The sequence below is a fragment of the Strongylocentrotus purpuratus genome, unplaced genomic scaffold, assembly GCF_000002235.5.
Source record: "Strongylocentrotus purpuratus isolate Spur 01 unplaced genomic scaffold, Spur_5.0 spur5_scaffold_5, whole genome shotgun sequence".
Classification (NCBI taxonomy): Eukaryota; Metazoa; Echinodermata; class Echinoidea; order Camarodonta; family Strongylocentrotidae; genus Strongylocentrotus; species Strongylocentrotus purpuratus.
The window spans coordinates 23484027-23510123 of record NW_022145611.1 but is presented as its reverse complement, the minus strand read 5'-3'; the positions used below and the strand labels follow the sequence as shown (position 1 = coordinate 23510123).

Genomic DNA, 26097 nt, shown 5'->3' with positions numbered 1-26097 from the left:
TTGCCGACAGAATGATACGAAAATGATTATTTACTTGATGTCATTGCCGACAGCATGATACGAAAATGATTATTTACTTGATTTCATTGCCGACAGAATGATACGAAAATGATTATTTACTTGATGTCATTGCCGACAGAATGATACGAATATGATTATTAACTTGATGTCATTGCCGACAGAATGATACGAAAATGATTATTTACTTGATGTCATTGCCGACAGCATGATACGAAAATGATTATTTACTTGATTTCATTGCCGACAGAATGATACGAAAATGATTATTTACTTGATGTCATTGCCGACAGAATGATACGAATATGATTATTAACTTGATGTCATTGCCGACAGAATGATACGAAAATGATTATTTACTTCGATGTCATTGCCGACAGAATGATACAAAAATGATTATTTACTTGATTTAATTCTTTATACATTAGCAAACTCGATTCCTAGATCTGCATGAGGCTTTATAAAATCTGTCATTGTTACGTCACAATACAGCTTTCAATGCGTGCGCGATCTTAGCCAGGCCCCCCAAGCTCCGCCATTTTGTCCGGATCCATTAGAAGCCAAAATAAGCCCCCTTGCATAATTCATGAGCCCTATGAATTATGCATTCTGAAGGATGCTCCCCACGAAAAGTGTACTGGAATGATGTTCACTACATGGTAAAAGACAATACGCGTATCAGCGTAAATAGAGAGGTCAAATAATCTACTGTACGGAATTATGGGTAATTTATTCATCACGCTGCGCGCTAGCAATGCAAGTGATTCAGCGAATCAGCGTAGATTATTCTGATGCGATCACCGTAAGGTGAAATACGCGCTCGAACTTGTATTATCGATCACCAGTATAGCAGCTGGTGTACCCAGAATGCATCGGGAAGTGGACCTCTCGTTGTTGTGTTGTTGTTGTTTTTTAATATGGGGGAGTGGCCTTGAATAAGAAATACTGATCCGATCTTATTCCCTTTTTAGTCTATCAATAACTGGGTCTGTTTTTGTTTTATTAACTCAAACATGCTATAAGCCATATAACAACACATTCTCTGGCTATGATTATACATTTTAAATATGCTATTATAAAGTGTCCTTATTTTATACAAACAAATTATGTGGCAAAAAGGATGGTTTTTCTCCACCCACTCTCATCGTACCTTAATGTTTCCCTTTCTCTCTCTCTTTCTCTGTCTTTCGTAAATTATCTTCTGCAACTAACGGTTTGTTGTCTTGACTGAACAACCTGTTGCAGTTCCTTTCTGTCTCACTTTCAGTCGTAATACCATTCATTTACATTTACTCGTTATCAACTACGATCAACCATTGATCCATATTCACTCCATTACTGTCCACATTTCACTTGGATTATCTTCACTTTTCCTTTTTGCAGCCTTTGCAGGAGCTTTGAACATTTTTAATGTAGAGACCAGAGAGATTGGAAAATAGGTTAATCATTTTATTCGAATTGAAAACGGAAAGTGAAACATTGTTTTTCAATATCTTGACATATTTTTTGTTTAAAGACAATGGAATTTAACACTGGAAATTTTGAATTTGGGCGCCCCCCCCCCCCCCCCTCCAAAAAAAAAAAAACAAAAAAACAAAAAAACAGGAGTGGTACCAGGGTTAGTTAGTTGGGAGGCCCATGTCCTTTATAATTTTATTTTTAGGAATAGTTTTCTCTTTTTTATCAATTTGACATTGGTATACCGTTAATTTCACTGGGAAAACCACCCCTTCCCTTACACATCAATACTGCCATTACTTCTAGCAACAGTAATTCTATAATTCAAAACGTTTTCATTTTCTAAATCCTTCTAATATAAACATATAACAAATATAATATTGTTTACACTTTTGCAACCTGTTACATGGTCCATTTAGAAACAGCACCAGGAAGAGGATAACAAGCCCCCCCCCCCTGTTTTCTTAAGCTAGGAAGTATCAAAACATGATTCTTTTAAAATTAGCAGTTTGGATACAACAGGCAACGATGATTAGCAGTTTCCATATTTAGTGCATTTAGAGGGTTGTCTTTCAAACCTTCTTACATACAATACTTGAAGCAGCAATAATGTAATAATCTACAAAACTTCAAATACAGAAGTCCATAGACTGAGGTAAATGAATTTCAACATGTATAATTATAATTAAAATATCATTGATTGATTCAATCTTTGATATAGACTGATAGATCTTTATCACTCAAATTTCAAGGAAATTTCTTTCTGCCCAGCACTCAGTTTCATCCTATAAGATGGTAGTTGACATTGTTAAAATGTCATTAACGTTTATTCATTGATGATTAGTTATCTTTAATTATTTGAAAGTTGACGAGATGATAAATTCATTAGCTTTTTTTAAATGTGGTATTCTACAAACATATAATACAAATAATAAATAAATAGTATGTAAATATTCAAGTTTAAACCCATTTCTACTGTCCTCTTTCATTATATGAGGGGGCATCTTTAAGACGTAGTCCCATGTAGATGTCTTCTGCATTCATCGATGAAGTTGTAGGCTAGTTTTCAGAAGAAAGGGCTGTGATGATAACCCAAGTCTGTTGAATGGAAAAATGAAATAAGATACAGTGTATAAGAAAATAAACAACAACTAATAACATACACCCTGATACCTGCTCTGACAAAAAGAGGAAGGACTAATATTCACTTGGGGTTCTAGTGGGAAAACCTAAACTTTTTTTCCTATAAAACTAGTTACTGACCACATGTTAGATTATTTCTGATGATCCCATTAAGACAATAGGCCTGATGGAGCTTGGATCAGACAAGTATGAAATAAGTAATACTGGTACATGTACAATGTACTTGTAATGTAAACTTGTGGTCATAAATGAATAGTACTCGGTTTACATAAAATGACCAAACAACTTGGGAACAGAGAATGTACAGGAAATAATGCTATTGAAACATACGTTATGTAGACTTATATTTCATGTATATTGACATTTTAGTTTTAATCTAAATCACAATTGTGATATTCAGTCAAGTATTCTTTTACAAGTCAATGGACAATGAAAAATATAATTGTCAGATCTATAACTTTCTGCATGATAAATGTGTTCTACAATAGTTTATTGGGGGTACCTACATGGTATATTAGCACACTTGCTTGTATGAAGTGCAGTAGGCCCACATCTCTAGATATGATTCTGTCAATATCTGTTCTTTATTCCTCTCCTGGGTTTGTAATCAGCATGCTTTCATCATCCACTGTAGAGAAGCATCATCCTACATAAGAGAAAGCAATGTAGGTACTTCAATTAAAAAGTGATAATAATAGATACATATCAACCATAATTCATTGTATAAACAGACTTTCGTTGATCTTATGTTGTGTTCTTCTTCATCTTCATTGCTCAAGAAGTGAAAGGACCACTTACAAAAAAAAAGTAATGAGTGGTCCTGTGTATACCCTACATGTATGATCATTATCATGATTATGTAGTGCTTTGAATGTGCATTAGACATCGTTCTTCTACACACAGGACCTCCTGTAAATAAGGACAAACCCCTTTTTAAACAAAGAAAGGGAAGAACTAGAATAAAATATTCCCTCCACTATACACACTTGAAACATACACTTAGTTCCATTTCCTTTTTAGTGAATTAATAGGTGGTCGTTTAATATTTGTGTGCTAAATATCCTGAGAATTTTACCTGCATGGGACTTTCAGCTTCATCTTGAAAATATAAGAAATGTTGTAATGTCTACTCATCAGTTAGCTCCTTCCAGCTCTTCATCAGTTTCCATCTGTTGGAACAAAAAGAAAACAAAATCAATACGACAATCAAGGCGTCCCTTTCTCCTTAACAAAATAAAAATAGATTTAGCATAAAAGCTATTTGTCATGCAGAGCTGCCAACCTCCAGAACAGAAAATCAGTAATCACAAGGCTTAAAATCAGTAATTTTGGGTATAAATCAGTAATTTTCTATGCGGCGCTATGACTCTAATAAAAACGGCACGCCAACATTGCACAGACACATGATTATCTGAAATTTTTGGTGATTTTACTCACACAAAGTTGTTAAATAATGAGTTTCATATCATCACAACACAGTCTTCCAGGAAAAATGGGGGGAAAAAAAATATATATTAAAAAAAAAAAAAAAAAAAAAAAAAAAAAAAAAAAAAAAAAAAAAAAAAAAAAAAACTTTTTTTTTTTAAATCCGTAATTTTAAAAAACATTCCGTAATGGTCGTTAATTTCCGTACCAATTACGGGAAATCCGTACTAGTTGGCAGCTCTGGTCATGTCATGGTTGGCCTTAATTTTAATATAGTGTGGAAATCAACATTCCAATTTAATGGACCACAGTACAAAGTAAAATCAAATGGAAGATTTAACTTGTGCCTCAAAAAGTGCTTCATATGGCCTATAAATATAAAGTAGTCTTAAGTAGAATTGGTTTATTAAGACAAGAAGAAGTGGACTTCATAAGTAAACATAATTGTGGACAAGGGGTCTTCTCTTACACAAATAGATTTATCAACATGAACTGCACAATTCAAAGAAAAAAATCTCTAATAATATATTAAAAGTAATAACAGGAGTCAGAAGCGTACGCAGGGGGGGGGGTAAACCCCCCTACCTTCATTTTTTTTATGTGTATGTTTTTCTGGAACCCCCCCCCCCCTTTTTTTTTTAGTGTTGTTGTTTTTTTATTTGTTGTTTTTTTTAATACAAAAAAAAATCCAAATGGATGACCTAACCCCCCCCCCCCCCCCCCCATGCTTATTCAGTGGCTGGCTGAGTCGTTGCGAAATTTTTGGTCCGATTTCAAAATGTTAACCCCCCCCCCCCTCCCCCTTGAAAAAATCCTGCGTACGCTACTGATAGGGGTCTAGATCTAGATCTAGTAGACTCTAGTAAGGTCAAGGTCTAGACTCTAATGATAACTTGACAAGCATGCTGGACCCACACAAAATCTAATTATTAAATAGTCTAAACAAATCCTAGTGTTGATGTTTTTTGAATACTTTTTATTAATAAGTTCCAGGTTTACATCTAAATGAAATAGGATTTGGAGTTGTTTGATTATCAATGGTCACAGATAATTTTGGTCTATATAAAGTTGACACGGATGCAACTGAGCGAACGGATGGCACTGATAAGTAAAGCCATCAGAGTCAACATCTAGGCCTACTAAAGATTTTAACAAGAATTAATCCACTTGGATTATCAAAAAAAAATCATGCTTCAGAGATTATTGTAAGGCGTAACGTTAAATCTATATTTAAATTAAATCGATGATTGGTGAATTAGATTCATGATGACGATCAAATCTCAAATAAAACTTGATTAGAAAGTTTGATCTTGATGCAGATGAGCACCGAAATTCCCCGGGGTGGGCCTGGCGGAACGGCCGGGCCCCTAACTGGAGTACTAGGGTGAAATGACGGCAAACCGCAGTCAAACTACTTCATGACGATGAAAATCAAAGTTCAATTTCAAGAGCAATAATTTCCTAGTCTTTTCCCCAAAAATCTGTTGAGAACGGTCTCACAATGTAACGAAATTACCGTAGATCACAAAGACTATTGCAGCTTTTTCAAAATTGATGACTAAATTCACTTAATCTACTCATATTTCAATCAATTACTCACCCATTCTCAATGAACTAAATCTTCTCAGTTTGTGCGAGTGTAGTAGCGTCGTGCATAAATCTGCATAATTAAAGTGACGCAATGAGGTCAAATATATAATCCGGTTTCTTAAACGATACTATCGATAAAATACATATTCATGAGGCTCATATCCAATCAAAAAGCCGCCTCGGGTGCTTATTTTGTCTTCAAATGATCCAAAAGAGGCGGAGCCTAATCCCATTCGTGTAATGGTTTCCGCGCGTGCTGCTTTCCGTCTAGTAATTATATTTAAACGTCTTTGATCTTAGCTCACCACGTGCGCGCTTTTAGCTAACCGCGATTTCTCACCGTTCAGAGAAATCCGCGCGTGCGCTCTCTCTTGCTAACCGGTTGCTCACCGTATGCTCACCGTTTGCTCACCGTTTGCTCACCGTTTGCTAACCGAGACTTTGCTGTGAACAACAAAATCGTGGAGATTAACCTCGGAGGCTAACCGAAGGACATTGCGCACCAAACCGTTACCGAACCGATGTGCCAAAACCTTTGAGCGGTAGTGTATGAAATATTACAACAGTACTGCTTTCCAGATACCAAACTGGAATAGAAATGATACCTCACTTTGCTGTATTCACTACAAAGTTGACCGAGATGAGAGAGGATCATGTCTGATGCAATTCAATTTGTTGCTATGGTTGGTGTGGTCACCATGGTAACACCATGCACACTGAAACCAAAAGTTTGTGCTTGATGAAGCCCCAACTGAGATTTCTGTGAATGAGGGTAGTGTGATGTTACCACAACATCCACATCACCTTTGTACTCTGGCCATCTGGCCCAGTTCTACTTCTAGACCCAGCCAGCCAGCCAGCCAAGATGGGAGAAAAGGGCTTTAGATTCAATAGCAGGATTGCACAGATTCGCCAGTAATCAAATCAAGTACAATTACAATACCCGTTGTATTGCTTAAAGAAATAAGTTTCGGATTATAAGATGTCAATGTCATGTTCAAACATTTCAGCAGGTAGCACACAAACAAGGATTTTTTTAAGATGCTTCAGGTTGATTTCTTAAAAGTCTTTATGACAATTGTCATTGTTACTGTGTAAGTATTGTTGTTCTGTTTGAGATTAACTAATGCATACAAACTCTTACACGTGACATTCAGCACGAATCAATGTGCACTGAACAATTTTATGCTACAGACAAAATCATTGAAATAACCTTGCTTTCAAAGATTAAAAAAGTCATATGATTATTTTGAACTACAGATAGAAAGAATATTATTGTTGAGTCTTTTTAATCCCTTTTAAAACTGTTATTTCATAGAATATATTAATTGCTGAAAAGTTACTGCATGTTCTTAGAACTATCCATCTACAGTATTCCCTCTCCCCTCACTCCCTCCCTCCCTCTTTCATATCTTCATTTCTAATATCATATTTTTCTTGAAGGTTCAAAAGCCCTGTACAGTTTAGTGACCATGAATTCACTTTTGTTTACACTTTTGACAGAGCTCTGCATGACCATTCTAATGATATAGCATTTATCTCTCTGGATCTGCTGTATAATTTCTGCTGTCAGGATTATAGTCCTTGCCCTTTCTCTATCTGCCTCACCTTTGCTTATCATTTCTTTGGTGAATAGTGCCCCCCCCCTTCTCCCTCTCCCTCCCCCTCTTCCCCTTCCCCTAAAGAAAAACAAGTTGATGCAGCCATTCAGGTCTGTCTTCAGCATATAATATTCAATATTCTCTATTTAACTCAGCATTCTCCCCAAATGCATTTCTATTGAGAAGGGGGCTTAATATTGGAGAGGATCAGTAAATCTTCATGATACTCTGTATCTCTTCTTTTAGGGGGTTAGTCTATCTCCTCCAGACTTTACTGAATACATTTTTGTCATTCAGAAGAGAGTCTTGGGATCCAGTTGTCCGAGACCAAGGGTATCGTTCCCCCTGCACACCTCTAGGTTCTGCATATGAAATATTAACTTAATATGAATGGCACCCACATGTTACAGCTGCTTCATTGAACCTTATGCTGACCTACTTCTCCAACGTGTCGATCTGTTTGCAAGTATTTCAACTTCATGTTTAAGTTTTTAAGGTTGTATTTTTTTTAACGTTGTTTTTTAAAATGATGTTAACGCTGCAAAGTCTCTCCTTCCATGATGATTGTTTTATACAATTGTTCATCTCTGTTGGATCTTCTTCTTCTTCTCCACTTGAAAAATTTAGTTGTCATTTTTTGTCAAGATAAAATGCAAAACAGCTCCACATTATCGAAAATCATTACATGTACAGCATTGCTGAAAAGCTCTTTTGCAGATTTCTATAATACCAAATCTATCTCACTCATATGCTGCAAATATGACAAACCAACAAAGAATACTTTGATTTGACCCAATTTGCTCCAAAAACGTATTGACCTTTTCTTTTTGAGGAAAAAAAAAGGAAAAAGTGCAAATTTTATAAATTATGACTGTAATATTGATAAAGACTTCCGAGTGGTTTTGTTTGAAATAGCTTGATGTGTTGCAGGCGGGTCCACTCTGATGTGGATTTCCTTAGCCAGAGGCAAACACCATTAGCCGTTCCAGTACTCTCTCCTATTTCTCCTTCGCCCGGATCAGAGTAAAATATCAAGGGTTGCAACCGGAAATCTGTAGTAATCCTACACTACATGTTCATTTTGAAACACTAGAAATGCTGGAGGAAGTATTTTATGTCAAGGTAAACAAACTATGGTCTTTGAAAATTCAACAAAGCTTATCTCAACAAAAGAAATAGTCATTTTGGGGGCATCTTGTCAACTGATGTGTAGGGTATCTTGTAAACATTTTTAGTACAAGTATACTGTATTGATACTTATTAGATGAGCACCTCATTAACATTGTGCATATCAGTACTAATTTCATGTGATGACAATTTTGATGCATTAATGTTGGGCATGTGAACTCATTTTACAGAGTAGGTGAATTAAAGAAGGGCAAGGAACTTGTCTCTCTGAAGTCAATAAGACAGAGACAAATAACATACTTACAACATATTTCTAAGAAAGTCCATTATGCTCACTGTAACTTAAGAAGAAAAGAAACAGGGAACGTGACAAGATACAAAACGGTCGTGCCAATAACATCTGAGATAACTGCAATTGCCATCCCTGCCCTGCTGCTAGTTTCGTTATGATTAGCAGTCTTTTGAACAGTTTGAATCCTTCACTGATTGGATCTATCAATCGGGGCGATGCGTTACCATGGAGACGCCTCAACGGAGTTCCCATCTCACCTTGGTTCAATGCCTGGGTGCTCCTTCCTCAACCTCCACGCAGCTCCATCTCCCTCATCACCATCGTCTGTTCTCGTTCCACGTCTCATAGCAATAGGGAAGATTCAGAATAGATGGAGACATACGGATGAGCTTTGGTCACTAATCTCAGACCCATATGATACTGCTTCTACTGTATTTGTAGTATTTCAAAGAGTCTTTATCCAGGATGACCAGTGCAATCCTGAGGCTGAGGTTCTTCCTTTAAACGATAAACTTGCAAAGTGTTCTCAAGCTAGCTATTTGCCTTTTGAATTGCTCGTCCTCAAAGAGATGTAGATTTATCATACATTTTAGCATCTTACAGTAGATTCTTCTCATGTGTAATTACACAAAATTGACGTTCATTACTTACGTAATGGGGTGACTTGTAAATTTAAAAAAGATAACTTTTTTTATGTGTTAAGTTATCCTGAACTTGTTGAGTGTGTCCCCACAACTTTTTTGTTTGTTTCCATAGACCAAGTTGAAATCTATAGTAAGTTGTTGAACTACCTTTTTTCTTTCTTTTTTCCTTCTTTTTTCTTCCCCCTTCTCATTTCTCTATGTATCTCATTCTAATTATATCCCTCTGTGCCTCAGAATAGTTTACTAGATCGATGGCGCATAATAAATGCTGTATTATTATTATTATTATTACCTTCTATTTGTTCTTTTGAAAGCACTGTGTTTTGAAATGAGTGAGAGCTGAGATTTTTTGTTACTTTGATGTTGGTGAAATGTTGAACTATCTCAGCACCTTGCAATGATTTCAGTGTTTGATTCTAATCTATTTTAAAGTATAACATTTTGTATCTTTAGACAAGGAGCAAAATTGTCTATCAGCTCCATCTGAAAGGGGTTCTAGAGCCCCAAACCATAAGGGAATTCCCCTTAGAAGATAATGATGGAAGGCTGTAAATCATTTTTCTTTGTCGGCATCACCAGAGAAATGTTTCATCTTTTCTTCCAACACCTTCCCATTGGCACGTAGGACCAATCCAATCTCCTCGGTGGTCTGATTGACTTTCCCCTCCTAAATCATCAGAAAAACAGTTTTTTTTTCTCCTCCCCATGAGAGTCGGTAACCATTTAAGTTTAAATTGAAACTACTTTTTTTGTGACCATTTAGCTGCATGAGATGGTTTGAAGTTTAATAGTTTCAAAGAATACCCTGCCCAGGCACGGAAGTTCCCAGAATACATGGACACACACTCAGAGACAGATAGTGCATCTGCAGCATTGATACTTAATCTCTAAAATTCAGCAAACTCCTTGACAAAAGTATTTTCATTATTTTTCATTTACATGTAAGTAAAAATTTGCAAATATTGTATTGAGATAACAGGTGATTATCTTGAGTAAATAATATTTTATAGTAAAAAAAATATGATAAATTTAAATGAGAGTATCATAACCTAGAAGCAGCCATGTACATGTAGTGTTTTGCTCTGATCAATTGCAGTTTACACAAAATTTCAATCACGTAAATATAATGTGGGGTGATTTTTTTTTTTTGGGGGGGGGGTGTGCTTGGTATTGTTTGTTTTCAGGAGCTTTCACCCAATAGTTTAATTTCAGTGCCCAAAATGACATAAATTTTGACAAAACAGTTGTGGTCCTTAACAAAACCTGAACTTTTTCTTAAGGATATATAGGCCTAGATCCAGCTACATGTATCTATGAAGGTGGATTGGGGATGGGAATGTCTTGTAAGAACAAAATGTAAACTTGGGATTTAGGACTCAACCAGGGAGGCATCTTGGGCATGAAGGTTTTGATAAAGAAATCCTCCTGGATTTAAGGGCTTGTTCTCATGGACACTCCAAGTTACATTCTCAATGTTCAACACATTGGTCTCAACCTTACAGCATTGCATGTTAAAGATAAAAACCAGTTATGGTCATGTGATTGCATTGTGAAAGAAATGTTGTGGAATCGATCAGAAAAGGTTGATCATCTAGCATATAAGTATTGGTGTATACTGCAAGGTTCTGGAATCATCAAAATGATAAGAAATTTGGCCCAGTCTTGGTAAAGTTACAAGCACTGTACACAGAAAGATGTATATGGGACTACGCGACACGTGCGTTATATCTATCAGGTCCAAATAGATATAATAATACAAATATATCAATTAGTAGGCGGTTTCTCGGCAAAATTTGTATGATCACGTATTAGTCGAAACATATTCTTCACATGATTGGTAATGAGAGCGTCCATTTCGTTTTTTGAGAGGGGGGCATTTCCAAAACTGGTCTTTACCTTTAACCATTTAAGAGAGAGAGAGTAGTTAGACATCCCAGGGAGGTTCCAGGGTGTCAGGAGTGGGAACAACCCTGTATGTCAGTCAGGGGGGCCATCCTTGGAACATGCCAGGGTAAGTAGGGTTCATTGTCGTAGGCTGTGATTCCACGTGTTTGTTGTTTACAACCAAATCTCCAACCTTCATCACTGATCCAGCCACACGAACAACAAAAGAGAAAGATAAACTCTCTGTAAATTGTTTGTCAAATCTCAAACCTTTCGAGTGCTGCTAAAGTCATCATGATCAATGCCAATGGGGACATGTTGAACCATGCTTTACATGCATGGAGCTCCAAGGTGCCTTTTGACAATATGCTTGCTCGATTTCTCCAACACCCTCTTCAATGCCTCAACTTTTTGAAATATAATGCAGCAACATCCTTTAGAATGGATTGAAAAGTATAAGTATATCTCAAGCCCGTTTGATACATGTATATCATCATCTTACTCTTAACAGGTTATATCATAACCAACTATCTAATTTGGTCTGCTGCAGGATAATTTTTCATAGGCTATAAGCATCATTGGAAGTTGTAGGTAATAACTCAGAGCCCCTGAATAATACTCTAGAATGATGGTGCATTATTAATTATGCATTTGTTATCATTTACTAAGTAGTTGCCCTGGAAGCAGATTTGTTTCCGATGGTCTATTTAGAATGAGAGCTAGCTTCTTGCTTCTGTGCATTCACTAGAATAGCATTTCTTTTCTTGGATTTCCTTCCTAATATCTGGCCATGAGATCAAACTGTAGCAGACTGAATGGCTGATGGAGAATGATCAAATTTTGAGTGAGTTAGTAACATCCATTGTTGTGATAGAGGGAGGGTAATGATGTGAATAGACCTAGTTGTGCTCCCTGGTTGAAGATGTCAGAAGGCATGGAGGGAAGATGGCAAACCATCTGTTTGTAATTGCTTTCACGTGTCTTGGCTTGCTACTTTCCACCCCAGTACAAGGAACCAATTTCTTCACACCACCCCGCTCCCTCAGTATATTTTTTTGAAAGCCAGAAGAGCTTTAACACTTCATGAAAGTGTATGTGTTAACGGTTGTTCTTCCTCTCACCACACGATGATCCGTGAACATGTACGAATGAGTGTCACTTTGGCAGAGATCCCAGTTTTCAATCAACTTATAACAATTTCTAACAAACAATGCAAGGTGAAGGGGGGAAAAGTCAACCTCTGCACCCACCAAGTTAAATGCCATTGCTAAGAGTTAAGGCGAAAGTGGTAGAATTTGTTCCTCTCGCACAGCCAGATGGTGCAGTCCAGCCTTTGTTTACAAACGCAGTCATTTATCCATGGTAACCATTTACACTAGTAAATGTGTTAACGAGAGGCTTTACCTCAAATCATAGTCTATATTTTGTCTGGAGATCGAAAGAGATCTAAAGAGATACAGCTACTATCATCCGTTTGAACATCTGCTTTTCATTCTTGTTCTAATGTCCGGGTGCATCTTTCCTAAATTACTTGTGGTCATCAAAGCTCTCTATGTAAATAAATGTTGGCCTGTTGTATTGTCAGGGAAACCTTATACATCACCAAATAAAATGATGCATTGGTCTATTAATGGAATGGATAAGCCAAACCTAGCACATTTATTCTAGTCAATCACACATTTTCACAAAATCCACTCTATCCACATGTATCTAAAAGTTTAATGGTAATGCTTTTAGGTAATTCAAATATTTGTTTTCTATAGGTTATTGAAATACAGATGGTTTATGATATACAGAGTAATTAAATTATTTTGTTTGCTTGATATTGATTATTCCATCTAGACCAACTTGAATAAAATGTATTACATGCTCAGACCAACAAAGGTATATTTTGCACTAGGATTGTGTTATCGTAATATCATAACCATTTTTTGAATTCACTTATCTGCAAATTTAATATCTGCTTATCCTACCACGATCAAGTTGTATAATATACAGGTAGCTCACAAATCATTAATTGAAATTCCAATTCTATTCATCCAATAGTATGACTATGACGTCGATACTATAAATCCTTGATGTTGTTGAAAAGCATTGGCAATTATCTGCGGAATTGATAACCTAGAGATTTACCTAAATTGTATGAAATGAAATTATTCTAAATTTGGCAACACTTGATTAATTATATTTAACCTTTTTTTTGTTAAATAATTTTGGTAGTGCTGAAAGCTTAAAAGCCAGTGATATTTTTTTTATAAATAGAAACTTGAATAGTGAGAATATTAGAAACAGTGTAACCTGACCTTGAACCCAGAGATGCTCATGAAACTAAAATATGTATTGAGCAGCCCTATAAATTCAGTTTGTCTGTTGCTTCATATCATTTTTGTTTAACCCATTGAATACTTAGGTGTGGGTCTGTTTAAAATGCCTTATACATAGTCAAAGAATGATCAAAATAGTCTGATCATTTTCAAATGTAATTTGATGAAATTTTGCAATTATGAAAATTGTATTTCAAATTAATTTTTTAATTATCACATCTGACTTCTATCGATGTTGATGTTGCAAAGAGATAAAATGTTTGTGGAACTTGTTTATCTTTTTTCCCAGGTTGCCCAAGCACATACCAATGCCTCGGCTCTTCGTGATGCAATCCATCGAAACGCATCTGCATCGGCCAATAACAATAATTCATCCTCTCCGAGCCACCAGCCACGCCCTCCCCCACAGTCTGCCAACGCCCGTAAACCAATCAGTGCAAAGCGTCTCGCTAGGTATGTGCAACTTGTAATTGTAAATATAAACAAAACATCCATCATGCATTAATTCCAGTCTCTCTGCCACGCCTCAATTGTGAGAATTTATAACATTGTCTGTTGGTCAGTTTTCATTAAAAATGCTGAAGATTGTAATGTTAAACATTATGATCTCATCAATTGACACCAGACAAAATGTTTTTAAACTAATATGAACTTTTCTTAACCCTGAAAATGCTTTGTTTTTGTGTACAGTGTTGAAGGAGGTGTAATAATCTTTTATTTTTACATTCTTGGATGTATAAGCTTTGAATAAAGACATAGAAATGTTTGTTGTTTCTTTTTTGGGGGTGGAGGGTTGTCTTGCAATTATTAGATTACACCACAACAATGAAAACAAAGCTGAAATAAGCAAATTGTGCTAAACATATCATATCTAGTATTCTTATAAATATGAACATACATATTTTGCAAAAAGAGCATTTGTATTTTCCTTGATAAGGAGAATAAGTTCTTTGAATGTGTATCAAAATTGAAAATGGTTGAAATAGAATGGGGCACTGTCTTTTCAATCAGATTGTTTTTCATTATTCATGTGGGCTATTCTTCCTGGAAAATACCATTGTCCTAGTATTATTTCATTTTTATTATTTCATATTTTTTGGTCTGTGAAATGTTAGTAATGGAAGAGTAATCAAATGGAAAAAAACCACATCATTACCATGTACGCACAGGCAGCGTGTACCTCTTCCTTATTGGGATCACAAAACATCACAAAGATATCAAGGTGAAGGATTGCTTAATGATTCTTGAAAATTAAGTGTATTATCGACCCTTCCTGAGAAAACTGGAAAAAAAAAGAAAAAAAATATCACTGTAAAATGTACCGGTAATGAAAAATGACTATAAAATAGAAGAACTTTGAATACAGATTGACCAAGGATCATATGTGATTACGATTGACCGAGAATCAAACTCTTACGTTTATTTAACATTGATTAATGAGAACTACTTGAGAGGTTTAAAATGAATCGGGGAAAATAAGGAGAGATTGAACGAGGGCTTAGAATAGCTTAACTGAATAAGAAGTGCTTATATTACAGACCACATACCATTTGTTAATTGCCCTTGAAATTGAGTTTCTGCCAGGCAGGCAGTCATGGAGCATACAGTATGCTCTCAGTGACCTTGCCATTTGTTCAATGTCTTGCTAAGAGTCGAGTTCACTCTCTTGACATAGTTGTGTTAATATCCCATTTCTTTGGAATATAACAGCCGAGCCAGCTAACAAACCTATCAGCTCTTACTGCATCATCAATCAAATTCACATCTTTTCAAACATTTGCTTCATGTAATACAGCCGCTTGATTTATTTTTAAAGCTGGAGCTATATTTAGAGTAGTTTTCAAGCAGGAGGACTTTGTAGAGCACCTCATGTTGATGCATTCCTTATTTTCCAGAGAATGTTGACATTCCAAAAAAGAACACACATTTCTACAATTTGGTATTGCCAATTTCAGTCTACATCTTTGTATTTCCAACCAATTTTTTTTTTAAAGTGATGATTTCCAGTTATGATACATTTAAAGACATGATGAATGTAAAAGTCTATGAAAAATAAAATGATAAAAATTGTCCTGGAGTGTAATTCTTTCATTTTCTCTTTTCCTTCCTGTCTATGTGTCTGAGGATGTGAATTTATTCCTCTCTCTTGTTTTTTCTTTCTTCTTCTTCTTCCTCTCCTCCTCCTTGTTCAGATTTTGAGAAATGTACAGATTAATTGATTTGTAAGTTAAACTTGAAAAGCTTCTGCTGAAAAATCGAGAGTAAATAAGGTCAATTCTGGGTTTATTTTGATATTGTGAGAATACTTTTCCTCTTTCAAGCTCTTGGCTTGTGCATGGGAGCACCTATTTTCCAGAATTCCATATTCAATGGAGCAACAACTGAAAAGCGGAATTCAGAAGTGAATAGGGGCATATATACTACTGTTCAGTCAAAAGAAAAACAAAGCAAAAGGTGCAGACTGACTTGAACAATACTCCATTCTGCAAAATACATTTGTTACACAAGGAAACAACTAATTTCAACATGCTATCACTCACTACCTCGTAGAGAAAAATGACCTGACTGAATTTGTTTATGCGTAATTGCTTTTCAAGATGCATTGAATTTCCGATTCTGCCTGGCAGTATCCTCACACCACAGAGCAACCTCCTTTCAAGTATTGTTCATATCAAATGTTGAGGTTTCTCCCTTTACCAGGTGCTAATTGGAGATTTCATCAGGTTGTCATGCCCTTTCAAGAGAGATTAAACAAAATCTGCTAAAGACCAGAGGTTATTGCCAGCATTCCTCATCTGATATTTTTTTGTTTTTTTATTCAGTAGTACAAGAAGTCAATTTGAGGGCGTGTCAGATGCAAAAGTTGCTGTTTCTCTTTCTCTCTCTCTCTCTCTATCTCTCTCTCTCTCCCTCTCCCTCTCCCCCTCCCTCTCCCCCTCCTTCTCTCTCTCTCTCTCTCCCTCTCCCTCTCTCTCTCTCCCTCTCTGTTCAATTTCAGATTCGTAATGCATCTTTTCTCATTCATTGAAAATAAAATAAAATAAAATAAAGTGATTGATAATCTCATGGTCTTTGAGATTAAAGCCTTTATATAAATGTTAGCTAACAATTAGAACAAAAACTAGTGGTGTATCACATTTCTTTGCTTTCTTTGTTGAATTTCAGGACAACCCAGGTAGAAGAGGGCCCTAGTCGCAGTGGGAACAGCTTCTACACCAGTCTCAAGTATAGCAACACGACTGGAGGAGTTACAAACAAACATCATAATGGATCAGGTAGGTTATCTGGACATACCTTGGGAGTGGAGAATGTAATCCAGAATCCGATGACCGGGATAATATATATCTGTTAAGCGCTTTGAGAGGGCCTGCGGTCCCGAAAAGCGCTTTATAAGAACAAACTATTATTATTATTATTACCTTCACCTTATCCTTGGTGTAATGGATTTGGAACTACCCAACTCATCATCCCAGATTTTTTTTTTTTTTTTTTTTTTTTTTTTTTGGGGGGGGGGGGGGGGGGGGGTTCGTAGTTAAATCTTGAAGTTTCATAAAGACATTGACTTTACCTTGTACATTTTCAGCTGCTTCTACAGCGCATTACGTGATATTCTGTATGGCAGCCAGTCAGGCCTTCCCATTTTATTAATAAGATTTCTAGAGAGAAAAGGACCAGGGACAAATCTATATCTTTTTATGCCACCTTGAAGAGAAATAGAGTAGACTCACAGATTCCTACGACCATCAGCAAGCCTAGATACATCTGGCTCTGGTTTTGTGTGACGGCAGATTCAAAAGCCGTCTCAGCCAGCCCTCCAAAACAGTTCAAGGCTTACCATGCACACTGCCCAATTATCAAATTTGGGAATGCATCGAAGGTCCAACAAAAAAGATGTCGTAATTGGACAATCTCACATCATCTTCACCCAGTGTTGATCGAGGACGTGACAAATTCTCTCTCCTACCCAATGTGAAATACTTGATCAATCTCCAGTTAAAAAAACAGCCAGGAACATCCATCAATTTAAACCTTAAAGAAGTCCATCAACCAAGGGAGATGTGGGGTTAATTGGAAAATTTTGAAAAATTACCCAAGAAGATGCTGTAAATTGCATCATAAGTAGGTCTATTTATCTAATCACGATGGGTTGGAAACAAAGTTTGGATGTTATGTCAAGTATTTCTTTCCCTAAATTGTATAATTTTTTTTGTAAGAACATTGTTTATTTACTTAAATTGTGTGAAATATATTTGGTAATTGAAGGAAATGGATTTTACAACTACAAGGAGGCTTATTTGTAATCAGCTGGTCACATTTTTTCCATTAAGTTACATTCCTTCACACTTGAGATAAATCAGATTATGTTTAGACTGCATGATTGAGGCAAAATGCATGAAAAGAAATTGCACATTGAAAATGAAACTGAAACTGAATATATTGCTTTTTGAACCAGTGTGACTCTCCTTGTAAACTTGAGATTCAATATCTACCAGTAATCGGTACCCATCCCCATTTCACTTATGATCTATTATTTTCTTTAACTTGTGTAAGGAAAATGTATCCCTAATGAAAAAGGAAAGCTGTCTTTCCTGAATTATGAGTGGTGATAAATAAGTGGTATCTATGCATTCCACAGATCAACTTCATCCTCGCGTGGTATTAAATCTTGCTCTTGGCGTACCTACCACATTTCCAATTCCCTCCTTCATGGTAGTCAGACCCTTGTTACAAAGGCCATCTAGAGCCATAGATTTCCCAGAAGCCCTTGCTCCTCAGGGGTTCGTTTCTCAAAACCGTCGTAAGTCTAACTTTTTAAACATCCCATTGAAACTGTGTTATATAATTAACATGCGTTTCTACGGGATGTCCACAAAGTTAGACTTATGACAGTTTCGAGAAACTGGCCCCGGGTGTCTATGTATCGACCTGACCCCCATTCTGTTCTTGGAAGCTTCCAGTCTAGTCCTCCTGACTTGGTCCTGGTCGGTGTGTCCCAGAGGGAGCCCAGGGTCTCCTCCTCTTACCCCAAGGCCCCCATCGATCGTCAATGAACACCAGTGACCCACAAAGTAGGTGCGTGTAACACCGAGGACAGATGCGCTGGCCCAGTTCCTATCCCCAGTGCAAATCATGGCTGATCCTCGTCCAAACACCCGCCAATTGTTTTTCCAGCTCCAGCAGCTTGCCTGGGCCACCCTTAAAGGCATTTTGTGTGTCTTCTTCTTTTCCATGAGCGAGTGCTTTGTGGTTTCTCCAGGCTTTGATAGATACAGAAGTGCCCCTATCCTTTTGATTCTCCTCATCACGTGCCTTTGTTCACTGCAACACTATCTGATATTATTCACCACTTCATCTCCCTGTCTCTCTCTCTCTCTCTCTCTCTCTCTCTTTATCTCCCTTTTTATTTCTCTTTCACTTATCTCTCTCTGCTATTCTTCTTGATCTTTTTTTGTTGTTTTGTTTGGTGATCTCCTTCTTTGTAGGGAATATTCTTTTGTGAATTGCCCTTCACATTCTGCCTTCAATATTTGCTCATCTTGAGTGCCAGGCATCCATGTTTTAAATTGCAGTATGGTTGAAAAATGAAACATCAAACATCTCCAAAGATTCATTGTTTGAAGAAGTGATTCCTTCATGAATTGAATTTTTAGTGACACTTATTGAATCTGTTATTTTCACCTTCTTTCAAATGCTAAGTCTATATGTACTTTGATGTTCTCTCAAATAAAAGTAAATGGAACCACATCCTTCTTTGTTTATGCCTATTGTTAACAAGGAGGGGAAGTTTAACAACGATTGCGAAATAGTTTCCTTTCTTCCAGTTCCCAAATACAAAGATGTTTGAGGTAGGAATTCACCCTTTAAACCAATACACATTATCCTCGAGTCATTCAGATAAAAATAGAGGAAGCGAGGGGGGGAAATTCTGAAAATTGAAAAATTGGATCAGGATAATATCAAAGAGGGTTTGAATTGTCTTTGGCAAATAAGACTGAAGTTTAGAGAGTAAATCCCTGGGACAATACAAGGTTGGTGAGTTAAAACGAACATAAACTGGAAGGACTTGAGGCAATATTTGTACCCGTCTCAAGAGTTAAGACCCCTACTTGAGTGTGGCTTAGGGACCTCGTCCTTGATTGAGGACATGTATGTATTGGGGGGTCTCGAGGGGAATGAAAACTGCATTACTAGTCAGATATATTCACCCAGGGGAGGTGCTCTTGCATCTCTTGCCTCCCATTTTTATTGCCCTCTTTATTTATTTCTTTTCTCAATGTGAACGAATTGGAGGGATTTCTCTCTGGTCTGGAAGATTTCTTTTTGATTTTACACTACAATGAAACCACTTTAAAATTCTTCTTCTTCTCATCATATTTTGTTGATGCAAATAGAAGTACATGCACTGAGAGTAAAAAATAAAATAACAAATTTCTATTGTGCCTTCTTATGTCATAATAAAAACAAGGTAGTAATCTTGTTCCCTTACATAAACACTAATGTTATAATAATGTAGTTTCCAAATAAATAACAGCTTCGTGGTCCAGACCTAAATATTCAAATCCAAGAACTCTGTGTTTCACAGTGCAGATATATTGTTTAGAGCCATGCAATTTTTTTACAGGATAGTTTCATGAATGAGCTGTGTTTTACACTGCACTCCATCATACGCTTAATTCCTAGCTTTGAATGAGGAGAGTACAATTATGTGTCATACTTTTTATTTTCATGTATCAAGTTCCGTAAACAATATATTGCCTATATGAACCAATCAAATTAAAGTCATAATTGCCTGGTTTGTCTATTCTACACTATCTTTTTGATATAAGTATGATCTGATGTGGTTTTGACTTTCATTGCTGATCATAACTTCCTGACCGCACTTTCATCACTCATCATATCCTTATTGTACCAAGAACATTTTTAGTAAAATAAACCTGGTAATTTAACCGGGCTGTTGTTCCCTTTAAAGACGCACATGTCACCTTTTATTTGTGTTTCTGTTAATCTGTCGGTAATACATGTGTTAGAACTGTGTCAACAAAACCACACAAGTTTATTTCTAAAATAAAATGAAAGAAGGAAAAAAAGGGGACTCGATCCTTGGTCATTGCTCCTGATTTTGTTTTCCTTTTAACTTTGACTTCTACCATAAATCTGACCAGAGGAAGTGGGCTGTAGTCCCATTGGTTACATTTGATGTTTGATGATTGTAGGGGCAGGTGTTCTGCCTTGTCAAGTTGCTTTAATGATGTTAATCATGTCAGTTCATAGTGCAGACCAGTCTCAGAAGGAAATTTATCCATATTTGTATTTCTTGTTTCATTACTTGTTTCATTGCTCCAGCTGTTTTATATAAAACCATTTAACTCATTGTTTTTCTTAATCTTTTTCACATCCAATAATTAGCCGTATTTACCAGTTAATAGGGAACCTTCTCTTAGCAGTCAATACCCTAATCTGTGTGACATTCATACATGTGTAACAAGCGATAAAATAGTTTGCCAACCTTCTTTATGACCGGTAGTATGATGTTGGGAGGCAATGACTTCTAGGCCAGTATGAACCATTTCATGAGGAATGTCTTGCAGACTATTGAACAATTTGAGTCGTGAACAAAGGTGCAAATCGCTATTTTTCATGTAGATTTTATTCTTTGTGATGATTTTAGAAAGAAGATGTACCAAGCAGAAGAAAGTTTCCTGTCCCTGATAGCAAATGTGCTTTTTATATTATAGTTATCACCTTCCGAGGGCATTCACTATCAATATCATTTTATATTGTCTCTTTAGAGCCAGGAGGGCATGAGTTAACACCCTTCTGGCTCCAAAGTCCAAACAGACGATATAAATTCAAGAGCCTTCTGGCTCTCAGCCCCATTAATACTTGATAATATTAAAACTGATTTATGCCATCATACTTCCCATCCACTTGATTTTATGGGTCATCAAGACATGTTTTTAGCATTGTTTTGGGTCTGTTTTGAATCATGAGAAGGAGTGTCCATATCAATACACTTCCTCTGTTCCATCGTAAAAACTGGAATATTGACAATAAGAAAACAGGTATTCATATCAAAACAGGACAGAGTAGGGAAATGATCTCTTGACATTCAGGATGCTATGGTGTAACTAACAGAATATTGGGTTACACCTGAGATGAGCTGTTAAGGAAAAGGAGAAAGATTTATTTATTTACCTTCCGGTATTTCAGAGATTTGAAGAGAAATGGGAAATATTGATATGTTAGACTGAGAAGAAAACAATGTCGTCATTAAATGTTTAATGTGGGATTGTACTAACGTTGTTTTTGTTTTGTCTTTTTGTTTAGTCTAGGTTGAATTGTTTCCATTATCAAGAAAAAAATGGACAGTTCTGTGGCATTTTATATTTTGCATCGTGTTAATATTGGGAATTTCCTTTTTTGTTTTTATTATGAATTATAGTAATGTTCTGGGGTTTGGGTGTTTTTTTTAAAATAAATGATATTGAGGGGAATAACCTAGATTTGAATTTATTGTAGATTCATCCGTGTTTCTTTGTTTCATGATTGACATGAATAAAATCATGTTTGAAAAGTATATACTTTGGCTGCTGGATAAAATTAGAATTGAAAAAAAGCGAATATTCCTAAAGTGATGAGAGGAACTAACAGCAATTAACTTGTCTTGTCTCCCAGCCATGTCATCTTCTTGCCTTTGTTGTAAAGCTGTCTCGTTTCATCAAATTCCTGGAGTTAAACACAGTAACCACATCATCCACTCTGTTTTCTTTCATTTATTTTCCATCACCCTTCACCTCTGCCTCATCTATCCATCCATCCATCTCTTGCTATATCTCCCGTTGTCTGAGGGTCTACCAGTCAAAGCAGCAGGGGGGACATAGACTTGACATCTAATTGGGGTGAATGTACTATTGATGATGGTTAGATGGTAATTATTGGGGTCTGCCAATACGCAATTACATTGTGTTTTCTCAGTATGTCTGAGAATGTGGCATATGCATCTCACTGAACGTGATGCTATTTTTGGAATCCGTCTTCTTCTCATTCTTTCCTTCATGTTCTTTCTCTCTCATGTCTCTATCTCTTTCGTCCTTCACCTCTGTTTCTCTGTCTCTTTTTCCCTCCACTCGTGTATTTCTTTATTATGCAGTCTTTCATTTTTCTCATGCTCTTTCAATCAAGATTTGTCTGCTCTCTCTCTCTCTCTCTTCCATCCTCTCTCTTTCTGTCCCTTCTTCTGTCCCCTCCTCCCTCTCTTTCTCTCCACATTTACTTACAGATACATCGTAAAATCTCTCTGGAACAGCCACAGTTTTCATGAATAATCAAGTCAATTTTTCCCTTTTGTTTTTCTTCTTCTTCTCTCATCCTTTCAGGTTCTATTCAAGCACAAGTGATACGTCATTGACCATGGGCTGGATTCTTCATAAGAGAGCACAAATATACATCTGCTTCTGTGTGCAAGGTATATAACTTGAAGTAAGCTTTAAACCCTCAGAGGAACTATTTTAGGTCTTGATTCAATAGTATTTCCTTGAAAAATCACACAATATCAGTTGGTAAGAGAAAAATGTACCACGTCACAAAAGTCTTTGCTTTTTTGAGATATCCTTGCTGCTATACCTTTAAGGGAAATGTGTGAAACTGTACCGGTGAACTTAAATGAGGAAGTTAAATTATATGAAATTGGAATTTAAAAATCTATGTTATAGTATATGTAGGAATATAAATTTGATGTAGAAGAGAGGAAAGGTGCCATCTGGGAATTTCTCTTTTCTTGGCCAATACTGATTATGAGTGAACAGTTTCACTCAGTAATACTTGACATGGTTTTGGAGAGGCTAATGTAGATTAATCCCTTAGTCTGGATATTTTTCATCAATAAACATATTCTGATCAAATTCAAAAGCCTTAAATATAGAAAAATAACAATAGAATGAAACTGAAGATTGATACAGAGATTTCTTAATACTATTCCTTTGCACTGCCAAAAAATCTTGCTCTGTTTAAAAATCTTCCATTCATGTCACAAAGTTGATTTCCACTGTTTTATATTTCACCATTCAATGGTCTGTGAATTTCTACCATGAGGCTTTCAGCAACGGCAAACTTGTATTCTTTGTAGAATAAAATGTACTTGGAGCGTTTTTAAAGTTGCCATGACAAGTAAAAGTGTGCCTTAAGACAGAAAAAAAATTAGCAATTAAACTTTTAATGCAGATTGATTTCAGAGCAATAATTTCAATCTATGAAATTAGAATGTAGACATCATACATGTATCTTCCACTGAAACCTGTACATCCTTTGTTTGTCATGAAAGAAATCTGTATGCCAGTTTTCTATTTACCTACCGGTATAACTTTTTCAATGTGTGCACCGTACATTCCAATGCTTCATCTGGTACAAGATGGGAGCGATATCTTTATTTTATATGTCTTGTACTCTCTTTTTTTTCATGGAAGGAGTGGGTATATCAGAGTGGAGTTTTGTTAATTTCATGTGTGTTGTTCACTATTTATTATATATTGCATCTGTGTGCCAACTTAACTTAACTTTTTATTGACTACAGAGGCCTTTTTGTTTGATGTATAATATAAGGTCGGTGTCTTTCTAAGAGCTGTAAACTATTTAGAAGGTAAATATTTTTATATTTTAGAGAGAAAGTTGTTTTTATCAGCTTGTGTATATTAACAGCCGCCATCCATGGCTTCTTAGATGTATTCATATGGTAAAGTGTTATGGCTGTCCTGTTATATGTAATATAGTCTTGCACTTCTGAAACCTCAATCAGAAAAAGTGTCCATAGTCCGCTGCTCCAAATTGGTAACTACCAGAGATTATTTACATCAAAACTTGTCAGATTTTAATATTCATTATGATTTATTATGATACAGCTATCATAATAATTGTCAAGAGAATCATTATAATCATTCAATTTTGATTGATGGCTGCTTTCTTTTTTTCTCCAGTGGGATAGTACGGTTTGGTTTTATTTTTTAGTAATCAAAATTTGATTTTACATCTTAAATAATATACCCTGAAGAGTTGCTGATTTGTTATCAAGTGACTTCTGATTAAACTCCTTACTTTCTTGGTGAAGAACCAACCATTCACAATTTCACTATATGTTTAAGATAGGTATGTTCCAGGTTTTGTTTTTAGGAATTATTTTATGATCATTATTTTTCTACAACAAAAACAATCACAAAGACTTAAGAAAATCAACCCAAGGTAATATTAGTATCCTTTCTATCCATCATCTATCGAATGTGCAAAGATTACAATGATGTATTACGTAATCCAAACATTATTTCTATGGTTTATACAATAGGGTATTAAAATTGCCCTTGATTTTATTTCTTGAAAGTCTTTGTGACCGTATTAAGGTGAAAACATTGATTGGCAGAGATCATGCTCCTCCAGTTTTACACAATCATTTTTGAAGATATGCTTTAAAAACTGTAACAGTTTGTAGAAACAACATTGTTTTGGTAATGCGTCATACTACTTATATGTAAAATAAATTTATATCTTTTTATAACCTTTGTTTTATATTGTACATTTAGAAAGGTGTGATATTTGTGTGTATGATATGTTTTTCTTGAAAATTGTATCAAATTATCATTCTTTGATCCATCTATAACCAGATTCAACTATTGAAAAATAAACCTTGAAATGAAATATATTGTTTAGAAAATGAAACTTGATTGATGTGTCCAAGTGTTTTATTGTGCATGTCTTTTATGTGTGTTGAAAGTGAATTGTTTTTCTGGAAATGTTCACAGATTTGTCAATTGTGGTATGCTGATTGCAAAGTAGTGTGCAGATTTGAATAGCGCTGAATAACTGTTGGAATTGTCAGTGTTAGAAGGTGTATTTAACAAGTGTTGTCACCCTTTCTAACATTTTGAATCAATGGTGTGAAAACAGAATATGCCATATTTTCCTCCAACACACACTTACATGTAACTAAACAAAGTATCTTCAAATATGTCACATCACCTTGAAAATGCCTTCTTACAACTTCAACAAATATTTCTCATGAATGAAAATCAAAGGAATCATGCATCACTGGTATTACTCTGATGATAATCATCACATGAAAGTTTCAATGATGTGAGTTATGGGGTGGTTCCTACAGTATTTTAAAAGAGTAGGTAATTGGTTAATGTGTCCTTGCACTTTAGGCTACCTTACAATGTGATTGTCATCAAAAAGTATGTCACTCTATTAACCTTTTGGTCAATGTTTCGTTCAAATTTCTCAACCACAAACGCATGCTATTTTGGTCAATGTTTATTCATTTCATTAGTGCTCTCCCTTTTATTTGTTCCCAACCTATCAAGTTTTTTACTTTTAGCATTTCTTGTATCAACTTATTTCAATTGTTCCATGAGATGAGCATCAATTCATTCAATTAATTTATTTGCCTTGAGCCTTGTTTGACATTTCTTTCTCGGAAATTGTAGTAATCATAATAATAATGTTGTTTTATCGACCCAGCGTAGAGACACATTAATCGTACAGCTCTTCGTTGCAAAACAACCTGCCCAAGGTTATAAGCACTTAAAAGGGCAATCGAACCCTTG

The 26097-nt window shown here is 35.8% G+C and overlaps 1 protein-coding gene and 1 long non-coding RNA gene across 2 annotated transcripts; one reads left to right on the top strand and one right to left on the bottom strand.

Moving 5' to 3' along the window:
* Positions 1-2474: 2474 nt before the first annotated feature.
* LOC105444031 lies at positions 2475-5714 on the bottom strand. Its single transcript, XR_972937.2, has 4 exons — positions 5645-5714; positions 3695-3788; positions 3126-3265; positions 2475-2574 (listed from the first exon to the last, which is right to left on the bottom strand). It is a non-coding gene; the product is annotated as an uncharacterized LOC105444031 (long non-coding RNA).
* A 7958-nt stretch (positions 5715-13672) lies between these two features.
* On the top strand, positions 13673-25215 carry LOC115929675. The gene is made up of 3 exons (XM_030999461.1): positions 13673-13960; positions 16673-16782; positions 22885-25215. The coding sequence occupies exons 1-3, from the start codon at positions 13740-13742 to the stop codon at positions 22914-22916; spliced, it is 363 nt and encodes a 120-aa protein (XP_030855321.1). The 5' UTR covers positions 13673-13739; the 3' UTR covers positions 22917-25215.
* Positions 25216-26097: the final 882 nt, after the last annotated feature.